This window comes from Pseudophryne corroboree, chromosome 1 (assembly GCF_028390025.1).
Source record: "Pseudophryne corroboree isolate aPseCor3 chromosome 1, aPseCor3.hap2, whole genome shotgun sequence".
Taxonomy (NCBI): domain Eukaryota; kingdom Metazoa; phylum Chordata; class Amphibia; order Anura; family Myobatrachidae; genus Pseudophryne; species Pseudophryne corroboree.
The window spans coordinates 182,010,752-182,031,530 of NC_086444.1; the positions used below are offsets into that span (position 1 = coordinate 182,010,752).

Sequence of the window (20,779 nt, forward strand, 5' to 3'; positions counted from 1 at the left end):
GATCCTGACTCCCTGGGGGCGGAGATGGGCTGTCATTACAGCCATGACCTTGGTAAAGATCCGAGGAGCCATAGCCAGTCCAAATGGCAGAGCCTGGAACTGATAGTGGAGGTTGTCAATAGCAAACCACAGATACTGCTGATGCGACATGGCAATAGGTATATGCAGGTATGCATCCTGTATATCCAGGGATACCATATAGTCTCCGGGTTCCATAGCCAGTATAATTGATCGCAGTGTTTCCATACAGAACTTGGACACTATTACAAACTTGTTCAGTGATTTGAGATTGAGTATAGGCCGGAAAGACCCATTGTGTTTCGGAACTAGAAACAGGCTCGAGTAGTAACCTCTGCCTCTCTGGGCCAGAGGAACCAACACTAGCACTCCTGTACACAGGAAAGAACTCACAACCTTTTGCAAAGCTTGCGTCTTTAACGGATCTGAAGGGATAACCGTGGTGCAAAACTGGCGAGGGGGACGTCTCTTGAAGGAGACTGCGTACCCGTGAGAGAACTTCTCACACCCATGAATCTGAAGTAGTCATTAACTAGACCTGGGTGAACTGCAGAAGTCGACTTCCCACTCTGGGATCCCACAGCGGGAGGCGTACCCAGTCATGTGGCAGGCTTGTCTTGTTTAGAAGCAGGCCACCCAGGGAGGCTTTGCCTTGGGCTTAGTGGTTTTGGAAGCACGAGATTGTCTCCGGTATGCCTGACCTTTTGCTTTCCCTTGAGGCCGAAAGGAACGAAAAGTGGTACCTTTAGCTTTCTGTACAGAAGGATTAGTATTTGGGAGAAAGGCAGTCTTAGCAGCTGCCAATTCAGACACAATTTTATTTAGGTCTTCCCCAAACAAAACGTCCCCCTTAAAGTAGAGTACCTCCATGGTCTTTTTGGAGTCTAGGTCCACTTTCCATGACTTCAACCACAGAATACGGCGAGCCAAGACAGACGTAGTCGACGCCTTGGCTGCCAACACATCCGCCTCAGAGGACGCCTCCTGAATGTAATAGGCGGTGGTGGTAATGTGAGATAGGTATTGTCTGGCATTGTCAGATATATCCTCGGGCAGCTCTTCCTCTAATGCCTGAACCCATGCTTCAATTCCTTTTGCAGCCCAAGAAGCTGCAATAGTGGATCTATGTATAGCACCTGTAAGGGAGTAAACAGATTTCAGGCATCCCTCCACACGCTTATCTGTCGGTTCCTTCAGTGAAGTGACAGTGGTGACAGGCAGAGTGGACGACACCACGAGACAGGTGACATGAGAATATACCGGTGGTGAATTTTCCCACTTGTCTCGCTATCCTCTCCCGGCAGAGTTATGTAACAAGGCCCGTTTAGATAGAGGAATTTCTTCCCTGGATCAGACCAGGGCTCCTGCCTGATGTCCACCAAATGGTCATTGGGGTAATAGATTTTTAACCGCCTTCTGCCGTCAAAACATATCAGTTTTCTTAGCCACAGTAATGGAATCCTCATCATCAGTGATTTGTAGGATTTTCTTAATAGCAACCACAAGGGCAGGGACATCAATTTGCAATGGAGAATCCCTGTCAGAAACACCTGATTCAGTGTCTGACAGGACAGTATACTCCCCCTCCTCTTCAGAGGAAACATCTCAGAGATTCATGGATTGTGAGGAGGAAGCAGCCCGCTTAGATGACCCAGAGACACTAGAGTGACCTGGAGTACATTTTTGACCAAGGAATGATTTAATTGCTGCAACTGGTTAGACAAATTTTCCGCCCCAAGGCGGATTAACCATAGGGACAATTTGTGGCTGTAATGGCACAGGTGGTCCCATAGGGGGCGTAAGGCGTTTCACCAGAGTACCCAGTAGGTTTGTGAACACAGCCTAGGGTGGCTCCTGATTGGTTACAGGAGTTGCAGAGTGACTGGGAGATGTATAAAACATAGTACACAGACCATCATACACAGCTTCCCCCTCTGGTAAATCTTTGGTGCATGCTCTGCATGATGCAGGAGCGTCCACAGACTTACTGCCCTTTTTGTTAGATATTGGACACAAATGCAACAACAGAGCGAACTGGTACGATAAAGCCAGACAGAGTACAATACCTGCGAATAGATCCGGTATTATGTGACCGAGTACACAGTAGAATACACGTAATAGGTAAATACTGTGACGCACTATATATATGGCCCACACGCACCTAGTCCCTTAGGGTACAGAATATAGTGATAGATACAGTATATCTGGGAAACACAAAGTGAACCTACACAGCAGATACAGGCACACACAGTCACAGGCAATGCAGATAATTATTATGACAATAAAACTGCACTGGAATAGTATATGTACAGATATATAATATATACTCGAACAATATATCCTGTAATAGGTTAACTTCTTCTTAACTAACGCTGTTTGTATAAAGACATGTAGAATACTCAAGTGTTTGTAAAGTCACAGCGCTGTATACAGGCGGCTTTACAAGGGAGACCTTGACCAGCAGTCCCAGAGACCAGCCGCAACTATGCTTATAAGATGGCGCCCAGCGTCTCAGTCAGGGAGTGAGGGAGAGTGTGAGGCAGCTCCAGGGCTGCAGTAGATGTCGCCCTGGGCCGGGGAGAGGCTACAGGTCAAGCGCCAGCTCCCCTATGCTGGACTTCCACCCCAGGTACTAGCGAGCCTTATTAAATGGGGTGTTAGTATACCCGACCTGTGCTCTATTGCAGCGGTGGTCTAGTGGGGTCCCTGCTCGGTGACAAGTGTCCACGCCAGCGCTGCGACTCATCTTCCTAGGTTGCAGACAAAACGCAATTTAATGGCGGGTCCCGCCTGAGGTACCCTTTTACCTCCTCCCTGTAGCAGCCACGCGAACCAGGAGAGCGACAGCGACTGTGTGCCTAAAGCCGGAGTGTTTCCGCCGCAAGTACCCGGGAACAGGCAGCGGAGTATGCGACGCCGCTTGGGAGGTGATGGAGCTGCAGCGCTGAAGTGTCACCATGATATACAGCGCTGACAGCCCAGTTTCGAAAAAAATATCTGTCAGAAAAATCTTTTCAGGGCTGCCCAGTGCAGCCTACCTGTTAAGGAACCTGCTGCTGCAGATACCAGCTGAAACGGAGCTCACAGTGCCTGGAGGCGGGGATATAGAGGAGGCCCCAATGCATCCTGGGACAGCCTAAAGCTTTAGCCTGTTGGTGCCTCTGGATCAAGATCCACTCTACACCCCGATGTTTTCCTGTGGAAACTTATGTAACCTGCTGCAGAAATAAGATTTTGCAGGATGTGACCCTGTAATTGCCTGCAACAGAAAAGGTAAAAAAAGGTGCGACTTACCAATTCGTGCACACTTCCAAAATATGCCAAGCACACTGCAACAAAAACAAATGAGAAGTTGATATACAGCTGTATGAGCGACAGCAGAGACTTTACTCATTCAATGTCAAAGATTTTAACAACAATATACAATGGTGATCGATAAGTAGGTGGTAAGAATCCCATCAGAAAAAGCATACATAAACAAATGTAATCGCTGCACTGTAGCATAAACGTTTTCCAGTAAAATATGACATCCTTTATGGTCTCCCTACTCGACACATCTGCAAACAGGCATACATTCACCGGAGCACCAGCCCTGAGTGACTGTCTATATGAGAGCTCAGGCAGACCTTTGCTCCAATACCGGATGCTCCTCCTATGGCAGTGCTTTCCAAATCCAGTCATTAGGACAGTGCATGTTTTCTGTATCTCTACTTAACACAGACTGACACATTCTAGAAGATCCACACATGGTTCTAATTATTTCGTTTATGATTCTGTGAAGCCTGGAAAATATGCACTGTTAGGGTGCCCTGAGCACTGCATTAGGTGACAACAGTCATAGGGAGTTCATCCTTTACCTCCACTTTTACTGCGTTAATTAAGTGATCCTAAACCTCCCAATTGAAGCCTTGGTGTTATTAAATGGTATATATGTACTTAACATGTTTCTAATTACCAGTTTGAGCCTAATAAGTTAGAAGAAACGGAAGAATCCCAGTAATGTATTTAATCCACAGAATTTACTTATTTAGTTTTCCATATAAGATGTTGGTCCTACAAACAATTGATAGCTTTGTGATGTGAGATTTGGGAATTATAGTCACTGTCAATGGCTTGGAGACACAACCCTGCTTCACCTTCCATACCTAATTCCTTCCTTTACAATGACTGCTTTGAGGGTCACTTGCTCACCTGTTCATCAGACTATCCTCATCAGACTCCTTTACTCTTCCCTAAAGCTCTCTAGAATTTACCGTGTTGTAAACGTCTAACGCTGGAAACTTGTTCCTGTTCATATTGACATTTTATAGTGGTTAATTCTTTGCTATAAAAGTTTTTCTTATCGTATTATTTATTATATTTTTTGTAGACGCAGGAGCTCAAGACTTAACAGCTGACCACGAAGCTGGCGCTTTATCAATGTCACCAAACTCACATTCCTTCTGTGTAGTTTTACACTGTTAACAATCCTATTACCTGGTCTCATATAACGCTACTGTTAGAAACATTCTACCTGAACTGCATTATGAATATCTTTCCAGCTGTTTTTCTTGATACCAGTTGAAACTGTTACTATAACTGGAGCTAAGACCCTAAGTAGCCCCTGTTGTGTAAGCGCTCAATCAGGAACGTAGCCAGAAGTTTGTGGGCCCCATAGCAACATTTTGAAGGGCACCTGTCCCAATGCTTCTAGAGAGATAGTTCTCTCCAGCAATTGTTCATTGTATGCCACAGAATAGTACCCTAGTTTATTTACTGAGCTATAGTAGTGCCTTAGATAATGTTATCCCCCATGGTACTGCCCTTGTTTGTTTTATATACCATAGTATGTCACATTGTAGGGCTGCCAATATACATTAAGTAATACAGTACTCCTAATTCACATTACTATATATACACACACACACAATGTCCCCAGTTCATATTATGCCACATTAAAAAATGTGCCCCCAGTTTATATTATGCCACACTATAGTGCCTCCACTTCATATTGTGTCACATTACAGTGGGCCAGTACATATTACTGTATGTTACAACATAATACCCTCCAGTTTATTTTATACCATGGTACAATGAGCAGGTCCAGGGGGTGTAACTAGATATATTGCAGGTCGAGAGGCAACAGTTTGTAAGGGCCCCTATGTAGCACCCAAAGGAGGAAAATGTATACAACACATGTAACTTTGACAGGGAAGGTGGCCCCTCTCGGCTCTGGGCCCCATAGCAGCTGCACTCCCTTCACCTATGGTAGCTACGCCCTTGCGCTCAATGTACTTTCTGGAACAGTATTATCTACAACACAAGTTTCACCCTCCCTTCTTTTAGGACTGAAAGTACGCTATTATTTGCCACATTTTTCTTTAATAAAACAGTTTTGTTCCCATACGAAAAAATAATCTATGTTCCTACGCCTCCTTTTATTTATCCAACTCTTCTCAATTTGATCTCTTGTTAACTTTTCCAAAACTGTGCAACAAAAGGCGGCAAAGCCAGTACTAAATCCACCAGCAAAGTAAGCTGGAGTATGAAATGTAACAGAAAACATCTGATGGACATCTTCCCATCTTGTTATTATCGTATTAAAGTTGCTGCCCCTTGAAATATTTTCTGCTTCTATATTGCGATTGCGTTATTGCATTTGCACCCCCCCTTCTAAAACGGTTAAAAAAAAATTTTACATTTTGAAAATAGTTTTCTCTGTGTAACGCGCTGCATAAATCTGTATAAATGTGGACATCCGACTCTCCACCTCTCTACAAAACTTCAAACGTGCTCTCAAGACCCACTTCTTCACCAAACCCAGTCAACTCTCCTCCTAACCCTCTTGTCTATGCTCACTGTCTACCCTGTCTGTGTCATTCTGGTCTGTTAGCCCCTCACCTTTTAGATATTAAGCTCGCAAGAGCAGGGACTTCTTTCCTCATGTGCATCCTTTTCTTACCTACAGTATCTTATACTCCATACTCCTTTTGAAGGCACCTAACCCCTGGTTTTCTATACCTGTCCTATTTTGTAAGGTACTGTAAGTGCGGTTTTCTTGTTTGCTCATTTTATTATGTACTGTGTAATGGGCGCTGCGGATCCCTTGTGGCGCCACATAAATAAAGGATAATAATTGGTTTAGCTAGAAAAAAAAGCAAGGAGCTAAAACAAAAACACCAAAAACAAAACAGAGGTTCACATGGTAGGCCCCTATTAATTTACATATTCAGCTGGTTTACATATGTAAAGGTATAAATCCTGATCTCTACAGCATCATCAATGTCTAACTGCTGGTTTGCAGAATCGCCAGTTATACCCCTTTTACACCGCCAGCTTGTAATACGGGTTACTGCACATGAGCGTGCATAACCCGTGTTGCGGTTTGATGTAAAAGGGCCCAGTTGGAATAATCCAGGTCGAGTGACCCGGTATTCCAATTTCGGTAGTTTGCAGGGTTGAACATGGGTTTAACCCGGCAAGCTGTGCTGTGTAAACAGGAGCTGGGTGGCATCAACGCGGCTCCCGTTCACAGTGTATGTATGAGCGGCGCTTGGAGATCAAAGCACCGCCCCTGCCGCGTCACCAACCCGGTTAGAAAGTACGGTGGTGAGGGGCCTGAATCGGGTCATGCCCGGGAAGCTCCCATGTCAGGCTCCCGGGTGCGACCCGCTTAAGTAGGTCTAAAAGGAGTATTAATAGGAACTAACACCAAATCAGAGCTGCCAGTTAAGTGGTAAACTTTAAAAATGCCACAATGCATGAGTTAGAATTTCATCATATTCAAATATTACGCAACATTCTGATTTGGGACATCACCATATACCGTTATTGCTTTTTACCTATTCAAATTAATCAAAATGAGGTAGAACTGTAATACCAGCTATGAGCACAACAGAGGAATGGGTAGATTATGTGCATGAAGACAGACCAGCAGAACGGATGATTATGAGGTTTATCTGCAGGATGTGGTGTTGAAGGCTATGAGCGGCCTTAAAGATAGAGTTGAGGAATATGATTGGAGAAGCTTTTGCCATATGCAGATATCAGGCTGCACTGAGGCCATATAGTGCTCACTTACCCAGTTTTATTTTTGTCTAGAAGGTTGGGAACCATGGCTCGGAGATAGGCGCACGTGCAAATCAGCAGCAGAATCACCGTCAACAAGCTCTGGAAGTTAAATATGGCTGACTGCCAAAATAGAGAGAAGAATAAAACATTAGTAAAATAAGTGACCTTGGTTCCACATTTCCTCTCACAGGTGTATGACTATATATGTAACATTTATATTCATTACTAGCTGAATACCCATGCTTCGCTAGGGGATGAGAATGGTAAATTAGAATTATAGTTGTTCGTTAATGGACGTTGGTTGGAGATTTAGGCATTTATTGCTTCCCTGTTCCACTTTGTGTAGTGGCCGGACCCCTTTTTGGTCCCCCAAGGGACCCTGCTCTTCCCACTATACAACTCCCAGTCTGTGGCTTCTTGCTGCCTCCATTCCCCTCCTCACATCATGTCAGTGCCCCAGTGAAATTATCAATTTATTAACAGTTTCTTATATAGCACAGCACATTATGCATCTCATGATATACTCTGCTGCTGGGGGACCGTGCTACTTCCACTATATAACTCTCAGTGTGTGGGTTCGTACTACCTCCATTCCCCTCCTGACATCATGTCACTGCCCCTGTCACATGCAGCCCTGTCCTGCCTGACATATCATGCATCTCCTAATATACTCTGTGCTGCTGGGGACCCTGCTCCTCCCACGATACGACTCTCAGCGTGTGTCTTCCTGCTACCTCTATTCCCCTCCTCACATCATGTCGCTGCCATGGTCATATGTAGCCCTGTCATCACTGACAGGTCATGAATGTCCTGATATAGTCTGTGCTGCTGGCCCACCCCTAGGGGTGCTATGGGTGTGTTAACCCCACAGTGTTTGTTCCCCGATTGTAAGTCATATGAGTAGCAAGTTTGGTGTAAATTGGTCCAGGCATTCCAGAGTTATGCGGTGTTCTGAAATACTCCGTGCTGCTGTCCAACCCCTAGGGGTGCTAGGGGCATCTTACCCACACAGTGTTTGTTCCCAAATTGTAAGTCATATGTGTACCATGTTTGGTGTAAATTGCTGCAGGCATTACGGAGTTTATGCTGTCTCCTGATATACTCTGTGCTGCTGTCCCAACACTAGGGGTGTCTTACCCCCACAGTGTTTGTTCCCAGATTGTAAGTCATATGTGTACCAAGTTTGGTGTAAATTGCTGCAGGCATTTCGGAGTTATGCTGGAACATACATATACACATACATACACACATCCATTTTTGGCGATTTCCGTGGATGGGCAGTGACATTTGTAAAACCAGTTCTTAGCAAGCACCTGGGACCTAAGGAGAAGCTACATGCCAAGTTTCAAGATTGTAGGCCTTGTGGTTTAAGAGATTTTGTGATGAGTCGATCTCCTTTTTTTGCCGTTGTTTGAAATGTTGCAGAATTACTTGCAGAGAGATTTGTGCAACAAACCATAAGAAAGAATGCGGACAGAAACTAAAAGTGCCATCTGCCTTTCACATTTCCCATGCTTCATGGCATGGGACCCACACTGGTATGATAGTTGAGGGGGGAAGGAGGGAGGAGTTGGCTAATAAATATACTCTCTGATGACAATATAATTTATAAAACTCCATATAACAGGCAGACACTGTGACTTGACCTACAATTGCAGAGAACAAATGAATAAACAGAATATGGACTGCTCTATTACAGTATGACGTTTGACGCATTTAGCTGTGGGTTCCTTATCATTGTAGCTGGAATCCATTTCTACAGTAACATGACATGCTAACTAAATACCTCTTAATATGTACATTCAATAGCTGCGGAAAACCATGTTGTGAGGGTTAATATGCATCTGTAACAAAACATATAAAAAGGTGACCAGGAGCAACTTTAAACCACCTAGAGGTCAAAGATCTAGAAACACGAGATAATTCATCATCATCCACAGCCTGCCGGTATGCCACTGCTCTCCAGTAATAATACCTTGCAATTACTGGTCAGATATATAGACCCGAGGGGAAGCAGATCACTTTCGTTTTGACTTTGTTTGACCTCACTTATACTGCACTGGAGGCTTGAAATTAAATTTAACCATTTGATATGCTCCAAAGACAAAACATTAGCATTGCCCCAGGCACTGGTTGGAAACCTGTCAATGCAATGGATACTAGAACCCAGCTATCATGACCATCTCTCCGAGGCCCAACCTGGCCTTTTATCTGATCAAGGAGAAATATACTTCTGGCTTCCATCTTCGTTCCTTAATGTATCTTTCAACACGAACCAGCATAGGAATGTGCATACTGTGGATATTATTAATAGATATCCCCTCTGCATATTTAATTCACATATTAACAAAAGAAAGAGAACTTCTGTGCAAAAGAAAAAAATAATAATGCGGTTCTATTAAAGTAACTAGTGTGACAGATGTGAAGCAGCAGGAGAGGCAGAGGGGAGAGGTAGTCAGAGACCCCCGGGGTGTGATAAACATTACTTTGCAGCTAGTAAACTATAGGAAGTCTGTAGTAAAATAAAATGGTGCCCAAATGTTAATTTTTTTTTAGGAAAACAGATAGGTTGGTTGGAAGCATAAGAACATGTAAGCGTAAGCCAAGATGAACTAATGTGATTTTACAATTCAACTATTTAAACATAGGTCTTCAACCTGCGGTCCTCCAGCTGGTGTGGGACTACACATCCCAGCATGCCCTGCCTCAGTTTTAGCATGCCTTAATAGCAAAACTGTGGCACGGTATGCTAGGATATGTAGTTCCACAGCAGCTGGAGGGCTGGAGGTTGAAGACCCATGAACTATTACATGAAAATATTTACAAAGGAAGTGTGATTATTAATTAACAATTATTTGTATAGAGCAAACATATTCCGTAAAGCTTTCCAGAGAATCTTTCAGACATTCATCAGTCTCAGTGCCCAAGTGGCACCTACAATCCGTATTCCCTACTGTCACATGTACACACAGTGCTCACTATTTGTCAGAGTTAACCAGCTAATCTGTTTTTGGAATTCGGGAGGAAACCTGAGCACCTGATGAATCCCATGCAAGCATTGGGAGATCACACACAGACAGGGTCCTGGTGCCACCAAACACACGAGCCCTGTGCTGTGCCACCATGCCGCCCAATGCATGCATATGCTTTATTTAGAAGTATACATTGCAGGGAAAGGGGATGCAATTAATAATACGGCTGTCGGGATCCCGGCGTTCATGATACAGACGCTGGAATTCAGACAACTGTGGAAATATTGGCGGGAGGAATCCCGACCCAAGCTACGTATTCCCACTCGGGTGGTGGTCCACACCACCACCCGAGGGGGAACATAATAGTGTGCGTGGCAGGAATCCGGTGTCGGTCTCCTGACTGCTGGGATCCCAACTTGCAGTATTTCATACCAGATCCACGGAAAGATCTATATAACGTGATAACGTGGTTAGGGAACATTCTAGAATATTGGCTAAACCATATTATAGATGGCAGCAGAAAAATATGAACAATATTTTAAACCCCCATTTATGTTTTGTGAGGGATCAGTAGAATCAGCATAGAATACATAAGTGTGAATTCTAGAAAAATGTAAAATCTTTCCAGGCTTCAAGAGAAATTGCGGAACATAATGAACTTTATAATTCACCACATTTGATTATGTTGTTAAACAGATTGGTCCAGCATGTAAAACGTTTCCACATGGCGGATTTCTTTTTTTTTTTTTCACTTCTATACAAATTTGTTCACGTTTCTAGTCCTACAGACTGTATGTACAGAGTTCTGTTTTGCTAAAACTTTGGCTATAGCAATGAACGGTCTGATGAAAATCCGCTATACAGTACAAATTGCTATGTCAGTATATGTTGTGGTATATAAGTGGAGCAAAACTTAGAATACAAACAAGGAACAGAGGGCGGCATTCAGAGACAGACACTTCGCACAGCAGCAGCATCTTTGGACGCAGCTGCTGTGCAACAATATGCTAATGCTGCAGGAGGCGTCCGACGGAAAAGACGCCTCCTGCCGGTATCACGCATCTGAGTGTTGCGTCTGAAGACTCAGCATCAGATCACTGTCCCATCTTAGTATGCCTAAAGCTTACTTAGAATGACCGCCTCCTGACCACTTGCAAAGCCAGTAAATCTGTCCTGGAAGACGCAGACATTGGCCTCACCACTCCCAGAAACATGGCCGACAAGCCCCAGTTTTCTGGAAACGCAGGCATCACCAGCCCCAAATGGCATGCTGCGGCTTCTGGGTACCGGAAGCGTTCACGCAGAAGGAGACCTGCACATGCGCAATGCAGTATCTGCGCAGATCTCTAAACATCAAAGATGTACATAAACCATCAGGATTACGTACAACTCTAAATCAGGCCCAGAGTGGACTATAATATAATGCATTGGGGATTGAAAGGGCTGCAAATGTATTTACTTCTACAATGAACACAGTTTCAGTGGTCTGGCTTGTAACTGAATCAGTTACATGTGACGGGTGTGCACTGTATATATACAGATTTGTCGCAAGACACACTTGAGCACTTTTACATGACTTTTGCGGGTTGATAAGCGAATAGTGTACCAAGTATATGAAGAATTGGTAGAATGTAGCAGATTAAGCATAATGATGCATGGCACGAGTTGCTCATATAGGACCTCTGCCTTTTTACCAATACAGGTATTGCGTTCTTTTTCCTGAATTAGGAGTCTAAAGGTGCATACACACGGAGCGATATAACTGAGCGATTTTGACTATATAGTCAAAATCGCTCAGAAAGTTAGTGCATATCTCTCCATGTGTACACAGCCAGTGATAGCGATGCGCGTCCCCGCCAGGTCGCTATCGCTGCTAAAAATAGACTGCGCAGGCAAGTCAATTTTGGCTAGGTCGCTGGAAAAGAAAAAGCATCCCCTTGCTTAAATGAGTTAGCCAAAATTGCCCATAGCCAAAATCGCTGGAAAAGTTAGTCAAAATCTCCTACTGCCAGTTCAAGGGAAAACGCTCAGTCAAAATCTCTCGTAGTTAAAATCTCTCCGTGTGTATGCACCTTTACATCGCTATTAGCATACTAAGTACATAGGATTTGTGTTTCTGTCTCAAATATTGGTATAAAGAAGCAAATGATTACACGTATTTAAGAAAAGTTCACATGAGGTGTCTAAGCTGCAAAGTCCTTGGTGTGCAAAATGGGGATATTTTCCGTAATGTGAGGACAGGTGTACGTGTGTGTGTATACGGTGACCAACATGAAGGCTAACCACTAAGTGATTGCCCATTGGGTTTCAAAGTTTCTTTTTAAAAAAGGTAAAAAAGTTAAAACTAGGGAGTGTCCATCATGGAAAGCAACTCCCCTTAGTATGCTTTGTACCTCAGAGGGTTCTGTGCACCCACAAAGGTTAACAATGGCAGGGATTAGTAAGAGGTGGGTTCTCAGAAAGAACTGCTGATAATAATATACATACTGAAATTCGGATTTAAGGAGAAAGACATCTTGGAAAAATCCTAACTTTACTGTATATAGATTTCTGTTAGTCAATCATGTATTTATACAGTGCATAACACAATAATCTAATCTTCTGCAGTACTCCCATATTCAGCGTAGGCCTCACATATCGCTCTTCAGAAAGCTTTTAAGAGTCTCTCAGTTTCCTATCACTCTCCTTCCAACTTCTTTGCTCATCTCACAAACCCTCTCCCACTTCAGATTTAAACGTGTGTGCCCAGGAAGTAGTGCAGCTCTTATCATGACAAGGTCAGTGGGAAACAACAGTCATAGGTGTGACCAGACAAGACATCTATATATATTTGTGCCAGGAAGCGTAGCACATACAAAGCTTTGAATATATGACTGGATATACTGACTAGAATTATGGTGCTCCTTCAGCCATTCTGCAATTTTAAATGAATCACTTCAGAGATGAACACGCATCTTGCTTCTGCAGCAAGATCTGTGTCCATCTACTCACATGATGGTGGCCGCCCAGCATGTGTGTGGCAACACCCTGCGATGCATCGATTTAAGGTCGAACCCTCCCAAAAACGCTGCCGACACGAGTCGTCGCCCACCCAACGCCCGTCACGGTCAATCATCTTTCGGATGAATCCTTTTGGGATGCGCCTGCAATGTGAATGACCTTGCAGGTGCAATGTACGGCAAACTGCGATGCGGCCGCATCAGCGATGGACTCTGAAAAGGGTCCATAAATCAGGAACTGGGTGCCTGAACCTGTCCTGGTCCAAAATGTATTTTCCATGGTAAGTTTTATTTTAAAGTCCAATTTAAATGCTTTCTCTTCTAAAAACTATCCATCTACTATATCTATCTTTAGCTCCAACCCCATACCCATAGTTCCTGAACCTATTTTTCCAGAAAAATAGTACTGCTCATAATACTTTACAAGGAACATCAAAAGGACACATTTGTTTGCCCTTGTGAATACAGAGTTGTTAAGAAACACTTTAAGCAGAATGTATCTAACAGGGTATCTGGCCTCTAGGTCGACATCTTAGGTCGGCAGTGTCTATGTCAGTGATGGCTAACCTTGACACTCCAGCTGTTGTTGAACTACATATCCCAGCATGCCCTGCTACAGCTTTGTTGTTTGGCCATGCTAAAACTGATGCAGGGCATGCTGGGATGTGTAGTTCAACAACAGATGGAGTGTCAAGGTTAGCCATCACTGGTCTATGTCGACCACTATTGTCGACAGTAACTAGGTTAACAGGGTCTCTAGGTCGACATGAGTTTTTCATTTTTTTTTCTTCTTCTTTTGAACTTTTTCATACTTTACGATCCACGAGGACTACGATTGGGAACGGTAACCTGTGCTGAGCGCAGCGGTAGCAGAGTGAGGCACCTTGCCTGAAGCACGGCGAGCGAAGCGAGCATGCGAGGGGACGCGGTGCACTAATTGGGGTTCCCGGTCACTCTACAGCAAAAACGACACCAAAAAAGATTAAAAAAACCTCATGTCAACCTTTTGACCTGTCGACCTAGAACATGTGGACCTAGAGACCCTGTCGACCTAGTTACTGCCGACCAATAGTGGTCGACCTAGACACTATCGACCTACATGTGGTCGACCATCAATACCACACCCATCTAACAGTACCTGCCTAAACAGCCTCTTTTCAGGGGCAGGGAGCTGTGCGCACAAATAAAAAACAATGACTCCAGAGTCCCAAGCCTGTCATTATCAGATATAAGGCCCTACCCAGAAGACCATTCATTGTAAGGGGGGAGGGGCCGTTTCAGTATTTCACACTATTTAGCAGGTTTTTAAATAGCTCAGAGACTGCATTATTGTGCACTGCACTGAATATGTTTTGTGAATATGTAGTAAAATGGAATAAAAATTGGGCATCCTGTCACAATTCATCAAAGTGAGCAATGGCATATGAGAAATAAAAGGAAAAATAAGCATTTTGTTCTCCACTATCCCATGAGACAATGAACAGATGTACAAATGTGCATTGCATGGCTTGTCATCACACCCACTAAAGCTGGTGAAAGATGGAATATGTTCTATTCATAGCATCTAGCCACATTAAAGAGGAAATAGCCCCGTTGGCATCATTTCAGAACTGTTTGGGTCAGCTATGCACAGGTACATTGCAGAAGCTGTTACTGCTAGCAACAAGGCATATTTGTAAATATGATGCATGTGGGAAAATGCACAAATATGAAAGGTACAATCTAATTCCTATTTGATGGGAACCAAGAAAATCAATCATGTTATCTATCAACCCTTCTCTTCTCCACTAGTGTAACCGCAGCGGTCTGGTGCGCTGGACTTCCTTTGTCAGGAGGAGCTACGCCAATATTTAACATGGTTAAAGCAGCGCTATGTAGTCACCATGTCAACATTTAGAATGTTGTTAAAGTCAACATGTTCAGCCTGGCACAATACCAACATTGGGGTCAACTAAATTCTGTGCAGATTGAATAGCGACAAGAATTAACTCCCGTCGCTATTCAATTCAGTGCGCTGTTATGTCGGGGAAGGACGGTTCTCGCGGACTAAACAGAGTCTTTTCTCTTGAGAACAGTCATTCTCCGGCACTTCTGTCAGATTTCTGCTCACAGCGGCCAGTCAATGCAGTTGACTAGACAGCTGCTGAAATACGGTATATCAAATCTGCTGCAGTGACCAGCGTCTAGAACAGGGGTTCTCAACTCCAGTCCTCAAGTACCACCACCAAGTCATGTTTTGTAGATTTCGTTACTCATACACAGGTGAGTTAAACCTATTTAAAATTATTTTGCTAGGTCAGTAATTATCCCACCTTCTTCCAGAAACAGAAATCCTGAAAACACGTACTGTTGGAAAAATGTAAGGGTTGAGGTTGACACTTGTCTAGAGCATGATTTTCTAAACTCAGTCCCCAAAGCGAACTTACAGCCCATGTAAGGATATCCACACTTGAGCACAAATGACTGAAGTAGCAATAAAATGACCTGTGCTCAAGCATGTTAAAGTAAGTTAAAACTAGGAAAGAGTTTGGGAAACATCTAACACTGGTGGGAATGTAGGGGGATGCTGACGATTCCTGGTGCACACTACAGTCATACCACTTGCAGGTTTATTTTTAAAGAGGATTTACTTGTATTTATTGGTATTGTTACGCACAGATTCTACAATCTTTCTTCATTTGAGAGTAGGGATACCATTATCACCACTGGCTCTATAGCCCATGCTGGCAGCTCCCACAAATGTTTATATATGTGCAAATCAGCTGACATGGGGAAGAAATTACTAATTATAATGTGTTATATTGCCCATCTGATAAAAAATAAATAAAAACTGTTCAGCTAGGCACAGCAGTTTTGGAAAAATATTATAACTCCAATGGATACTCATGGTGTACTCACACCGTAATAAGCAGACTGCAAATACTTCACTGGCACCCGTGGGGTTACATTTCCGAAAATGTAATTTTAATACTGTAGGTGAACTGCAAGTAATAAATACTTTAATAATTGTAGCCTGCCAAAATCTTTAGATCCAGGTTATAAATTAATAGATCAGAACGATCTTATTAGTACATTTCCCATTATATTGAAAATGGGATGACAGTTCAACATGGAGCCTAATACAATTTTTATTACTGTCATGGCAACACAGATGGTGTAATGATTAGCAATACTGCCTTATAGCGCTGAGGTCATGGGTTCAATTCTCACCACGCCCCTAAATGTGTGGAGTTTATATATGCTACCTCGTACTTGGGGGGCTTCCTCCGGGTACTCCGGTTTTCCTCCCACAATCCAAAAATATACTGGTAGGTTAATTAGCTCCAGACAAAATTAACCCTAGTGTGAATGTGTCTGTGTGTACATGTGATAGGGAATATAGATTGTAAACTCCATAAGGGCAGGAACTGAAGTGAATGGCCAAATATTCTCTGTAATGCGCTCTGGAATATGTGTGTGCTATACAAATGATAATAAATAATAAATGTAGCTGTAAGGGGATACTTACAAACAGATTAATTAAATAAATGTAAATCTCCTCTTACAGCATATATTGCTGGTTATAAACGCAGTTAATTTAATGGTCTAAGGCAGTGCCCTGGCATGTACAGTGGTGTGCAACGTAACTAGAACAAAATCATGTTATTGTTTCTCCTTTAAGAACATATAGCGACGGATTCCAGTGGCTTAACTGAATCTACCCTATCCACTTTGCATGTTTTCCCAAGTACCCCTTAGAGGTGAGCAGAAAGTTTGCGATATCGCCTATCCAAACTGTCCGTTATTGATATTGATCCCATAGAATGTTGCATTTGGTTTCTGCGGATGGTGCGGTGATGTTATTATATAGCACTAAAAGGGGAGGTGAACAGAAAAACTGTCAGCCTGCCCCACTCCAGGGACATCGCAACTCTGTAAATGTAAATTATTTTTTGTATTTTTTAAATGAGAAAAAAACCTCCCCAAAAATGTAATTTGCAAACCACTGTAGCTTCACGCTCTATCATCACAATGTACCAAGGAACTCAAATAAATGCTTTTACAAACATAGGGCTGCTCTGACATTTGCAGAAAAAACAAAAAGTCCAGAACTCTCCCTTAATATCTCAATATAGTAATTGAGATTTTCATTTGTATAGATTATATACACTTTCCGGATACCAACATGTTAGTGTAATTATACTTTGTTGTGCCTACAATATTTGTTGTTTTAAAAATAATTGTGCAGAAAATAAGATATTATGTTTACCACAAAAGAATAAACAGACATATAAAAAGGTCAGTCTGGTTGAATAATACTGATATCAATTTAATTAAAAGTCTGTGATTTAATACAGAGCATAAGGTTTACAGTCTTAGTAGATTACACAATAGCACCGGCATTCATTGAAAAGATGGGTTTAGTCACCACTTTCCCAGACTAAAGGCCAAATCTCAAACTGTGCTGTCATAGTGACATAGAAAAGTGCAAAAGTGATCTTATCCAGACTTGTAATTTAGCCTGAATTACAAAACACGCTTCAAACAGATTCATGTTCCACATATGCTACATTCACAGATATCAATTGAAATTACAAAGTCCCCAGTAATAAAACTTTGCTATCACCTAAGAAGTAGATCAGTGAATGTTGAATAATATGCTAGAGACGCTACAGTCTTCCCACTCCAGTGCTGGAGCTGCCATCCACCAGCCACAGTCACACTCCTCTACTGCAGCCACCACTGACTAGTCATATTGGGGTCAATTTATTTAGGAGCAAGGGGGGCGAGTTAGTGTTGTAACAACGTAGAAGCACTAGCCACTGAACTTGCACCCTTCGTGGCCCAATCTCGCCCAAAACTCATCCATTTTCACAGCCCTAAGGCCATATAGCTGCACTTACTTGCCCCATTCATTCTCCTCTACTGCAGTCACTATGAACTAGACAGATTCACTCTCGTCTACTGCAGCCACTATGTTCTAGATTTACTCTGGTCTGCTGCAGCCACTATGGTCTAGACACAGTAACGCTTCTGTACTAGAGCTACCATAGGCTAGATGCACACTCTGTGGGGCAGATGTATTAACCTGGAGAAGGCATAAGGAAGTGATAAACCAGTGATATGAGCAAGGTGATAAAGGTACCAGCCAATCAGCTCCATTATGTAAATTAACAGTTAGTATCTGATTGGCTGGTGCCTTTATCACTTTGCACATATCACTGGTTTATCACTTCCTTATGCCTTCTCCAGGTTAATACATCTGCCCCTGTGTTCTCCCCAGGCCCTTTGTCATGGGCACACTGCCTAACATTTTCCCAAACTGTGCAGCTGTTAATCCAATTCAATGTCTGCCTCTCCCACTCCTCATCAGATCCCTCCCACTCACTGGCCATCCCATTTCTGGTGAAATCCCTCCCGTTCAGTGTGACGTGGCATTAGACCAACAGTCAGTCAGAGAGTGCATGTGTGCTCTCCATATTAAGCACTTCAAGTGCATATACAGCTTGGATCAGCTGTGAAACGTGTTCTACTATATCCAGTACTTGGCAGTTCACTATTCAAACTAGTTAGGGACTAAGCAGAAGTTTGGCAACAGCACCAACTTGAAGCAGGGAGAATAAAATGATACCTCACTGCACATGTTACAGCTGCATACAATTGTTGTACTCCTCCAAATTGCTGGCAATATTCTCTACAGCAGTGGTTCCCAAAGATTATTGCGTCACGGCACCCTAGAGTATCAGATTTTTTCTCACTGCACCCCTAGGCCAAAACTTTCTTATTGAGAAATTCTGTAAAAAATTTACATTCAGTAAATTGTGCTTAGATGTCATGCTAAGGTTCAGTTATGTGGCGAGGGACAGGATTCACTTCTGTTTGTCCACATATTTTATGATTGGCAGCCACAAGCACTGGTTTTGCCTATTACATTGACTGTAAATAATTTGAATTGGTGCCTGAACACCAACCGAGGACACCCCTGCAAATACCCTGGGGCACCCCAGGGTGCCTAGCGCACAGTTTGAGAAACACTGCTCTAGAGTACTGTATTTACAATTAACATTAGAGCACCCAGCCAGCAATAAGGTATCTGTATTAACCTCCTGAGCCTTTAAGTGTAATATAATAGTGTCCAGCGCAGTCAGCAAATGGGTATTAACCTCCTGAGTCTTTAGAATTTATATAAGAAAGATCAGTCTGCCCCTACTCAGCTACTTTATAATTCCACCTAGATCGAAAATGTTTCTGGGAGAATACTACACTTTCCTGGACTGGTGACACCAGCACGTAGAAGCAGTCACTCTAAAGGGCTGAAGCCCAACTTACCAGTCACATTCAGTACCCTGGATATACTGTTTGCTATACACATCGGGCCTTATTCAGAGCTACGTATTTTTGTCTGGAAGATGCATTTGACTTTAGTGTGTATGCACATCTTTTTTCAGGTGTACACCTGATGTACGACTGCTTACTACAAAGGGGACAGAATGGTGATGCAGGTATGCCCAAAGCACTGTAAGGGCATGGTGTGAGAATGTAGTCACAGACTGCCACTTCAGTGGCCAGTGAAAAGCCGCAAATGTTGCTTGTTGTAGTAGTCCGATTTGCAGGTGGTATAATCCTGGTGTAAATTGCACACCGATGATGAGGACTGCACCTGACTGGCTGCATACAGTTAAAACACCTATTTATGCAAAAACACTAAGTGCTGTAACAGTGTTTTAAAAGCCACTTTAATAAAGAACCTCAGCTGGGGAAGGGGAAGGCTCTACATATGTTCTAAAGGGGATGTAGTTAATATACCGGCTGTCGAGATCCTAGCGTTCAGGATCCCCGACAGCTGGTAAAATGCCGGCGGTCGGAATACCGACCACTGCCCTGTATTCACACTCGGGTCCACACCACCACCTGAGGGAGAATAGAACCCGGTGGCGAGCCCCAAGTGTGGGGCCCCTCGCGCTTGCTGCCGGTATTCTGTCTGGCAGTATGCCGATATCGAGATCCTGACAGCTGGCATCTCGTCAGCTGGGATATTATACTAAAGTGTTGTATTAAAAGAAAAAAAAAAACAGAATTTCTTTTTTGCGACTGCTGAGCTTATGTTGGCAGTATCAAGATGCCAGGACCTGGAAGGCCACCCACTCCTGCATCAGAACTGCCAACACCTAGATGACTTTGCTATCCTGTGTCATATATGCCAACAGCTAGATCTCACAATCCCAGGTAGCAAACATACCTAACCAACGTGAAGGCATCTTATTATGGATTCAGTATGATTTACCGGCGGCTAATATGTCGTCCCTCAATATACAGACAGCGGCATCCTGGCCGCCAGTATGCCGGCAGTGGGACGAGCGCAAAGAGTCCCCTTGCGGGCTCACTGCGCTCGCCACAGGATCTATTCCCGCTCAATGGATGTCGTGGGAATAGTCCTATAGCTCCAGTATTAGAGGATATATATATATATATATATATATATATATATATATATATATATATATAGATATAGATCTATATATATATATATATATATATATATATATATATATATATATATAGATATATATATATATATATATATAGATATATATATATATATATATATAGATAGATAGATAGATAGGCTAGCAGGATTCTGGCATCAGTATCCAGCCGGCAAATTAAATGTATACCCTCATTATCCAGTCAATGAAATGCTGACTGCAACACCAGAGTATGGTTTACGGATTAACAAAAAGTCATACCACTGCATTCTGA

General features: G+C 43.0%; 1 protein-coding gene across 1 annotated transcript in view; it reads right to left on the reverse strand.

The window, feature by feature from the left end:
- TMEM167A (transmembrane protein 167A) overlaps positions 1-20,779 on the reverse strand; it is a 73,971-nt gene that overhangs the window by 29,994 nt on the left and 23,198 nt on the right. The window contains exons 2-3 of the mRNA XM_063963950.1: positions 7,079-7,188; positions 3,313-3,347 (exon numbers count right to left, since the gene is read on the reverse strand). Of these exons, the coding sequence (XP_063820020.1) occupies positions 3,313-3,347; positions 7,079-7,188 (145 nt within the window). The remainder of the gene's footprint in view (positions 1-3,312; positions 3,348-7,078; positions 7,189-20,779) is intronic.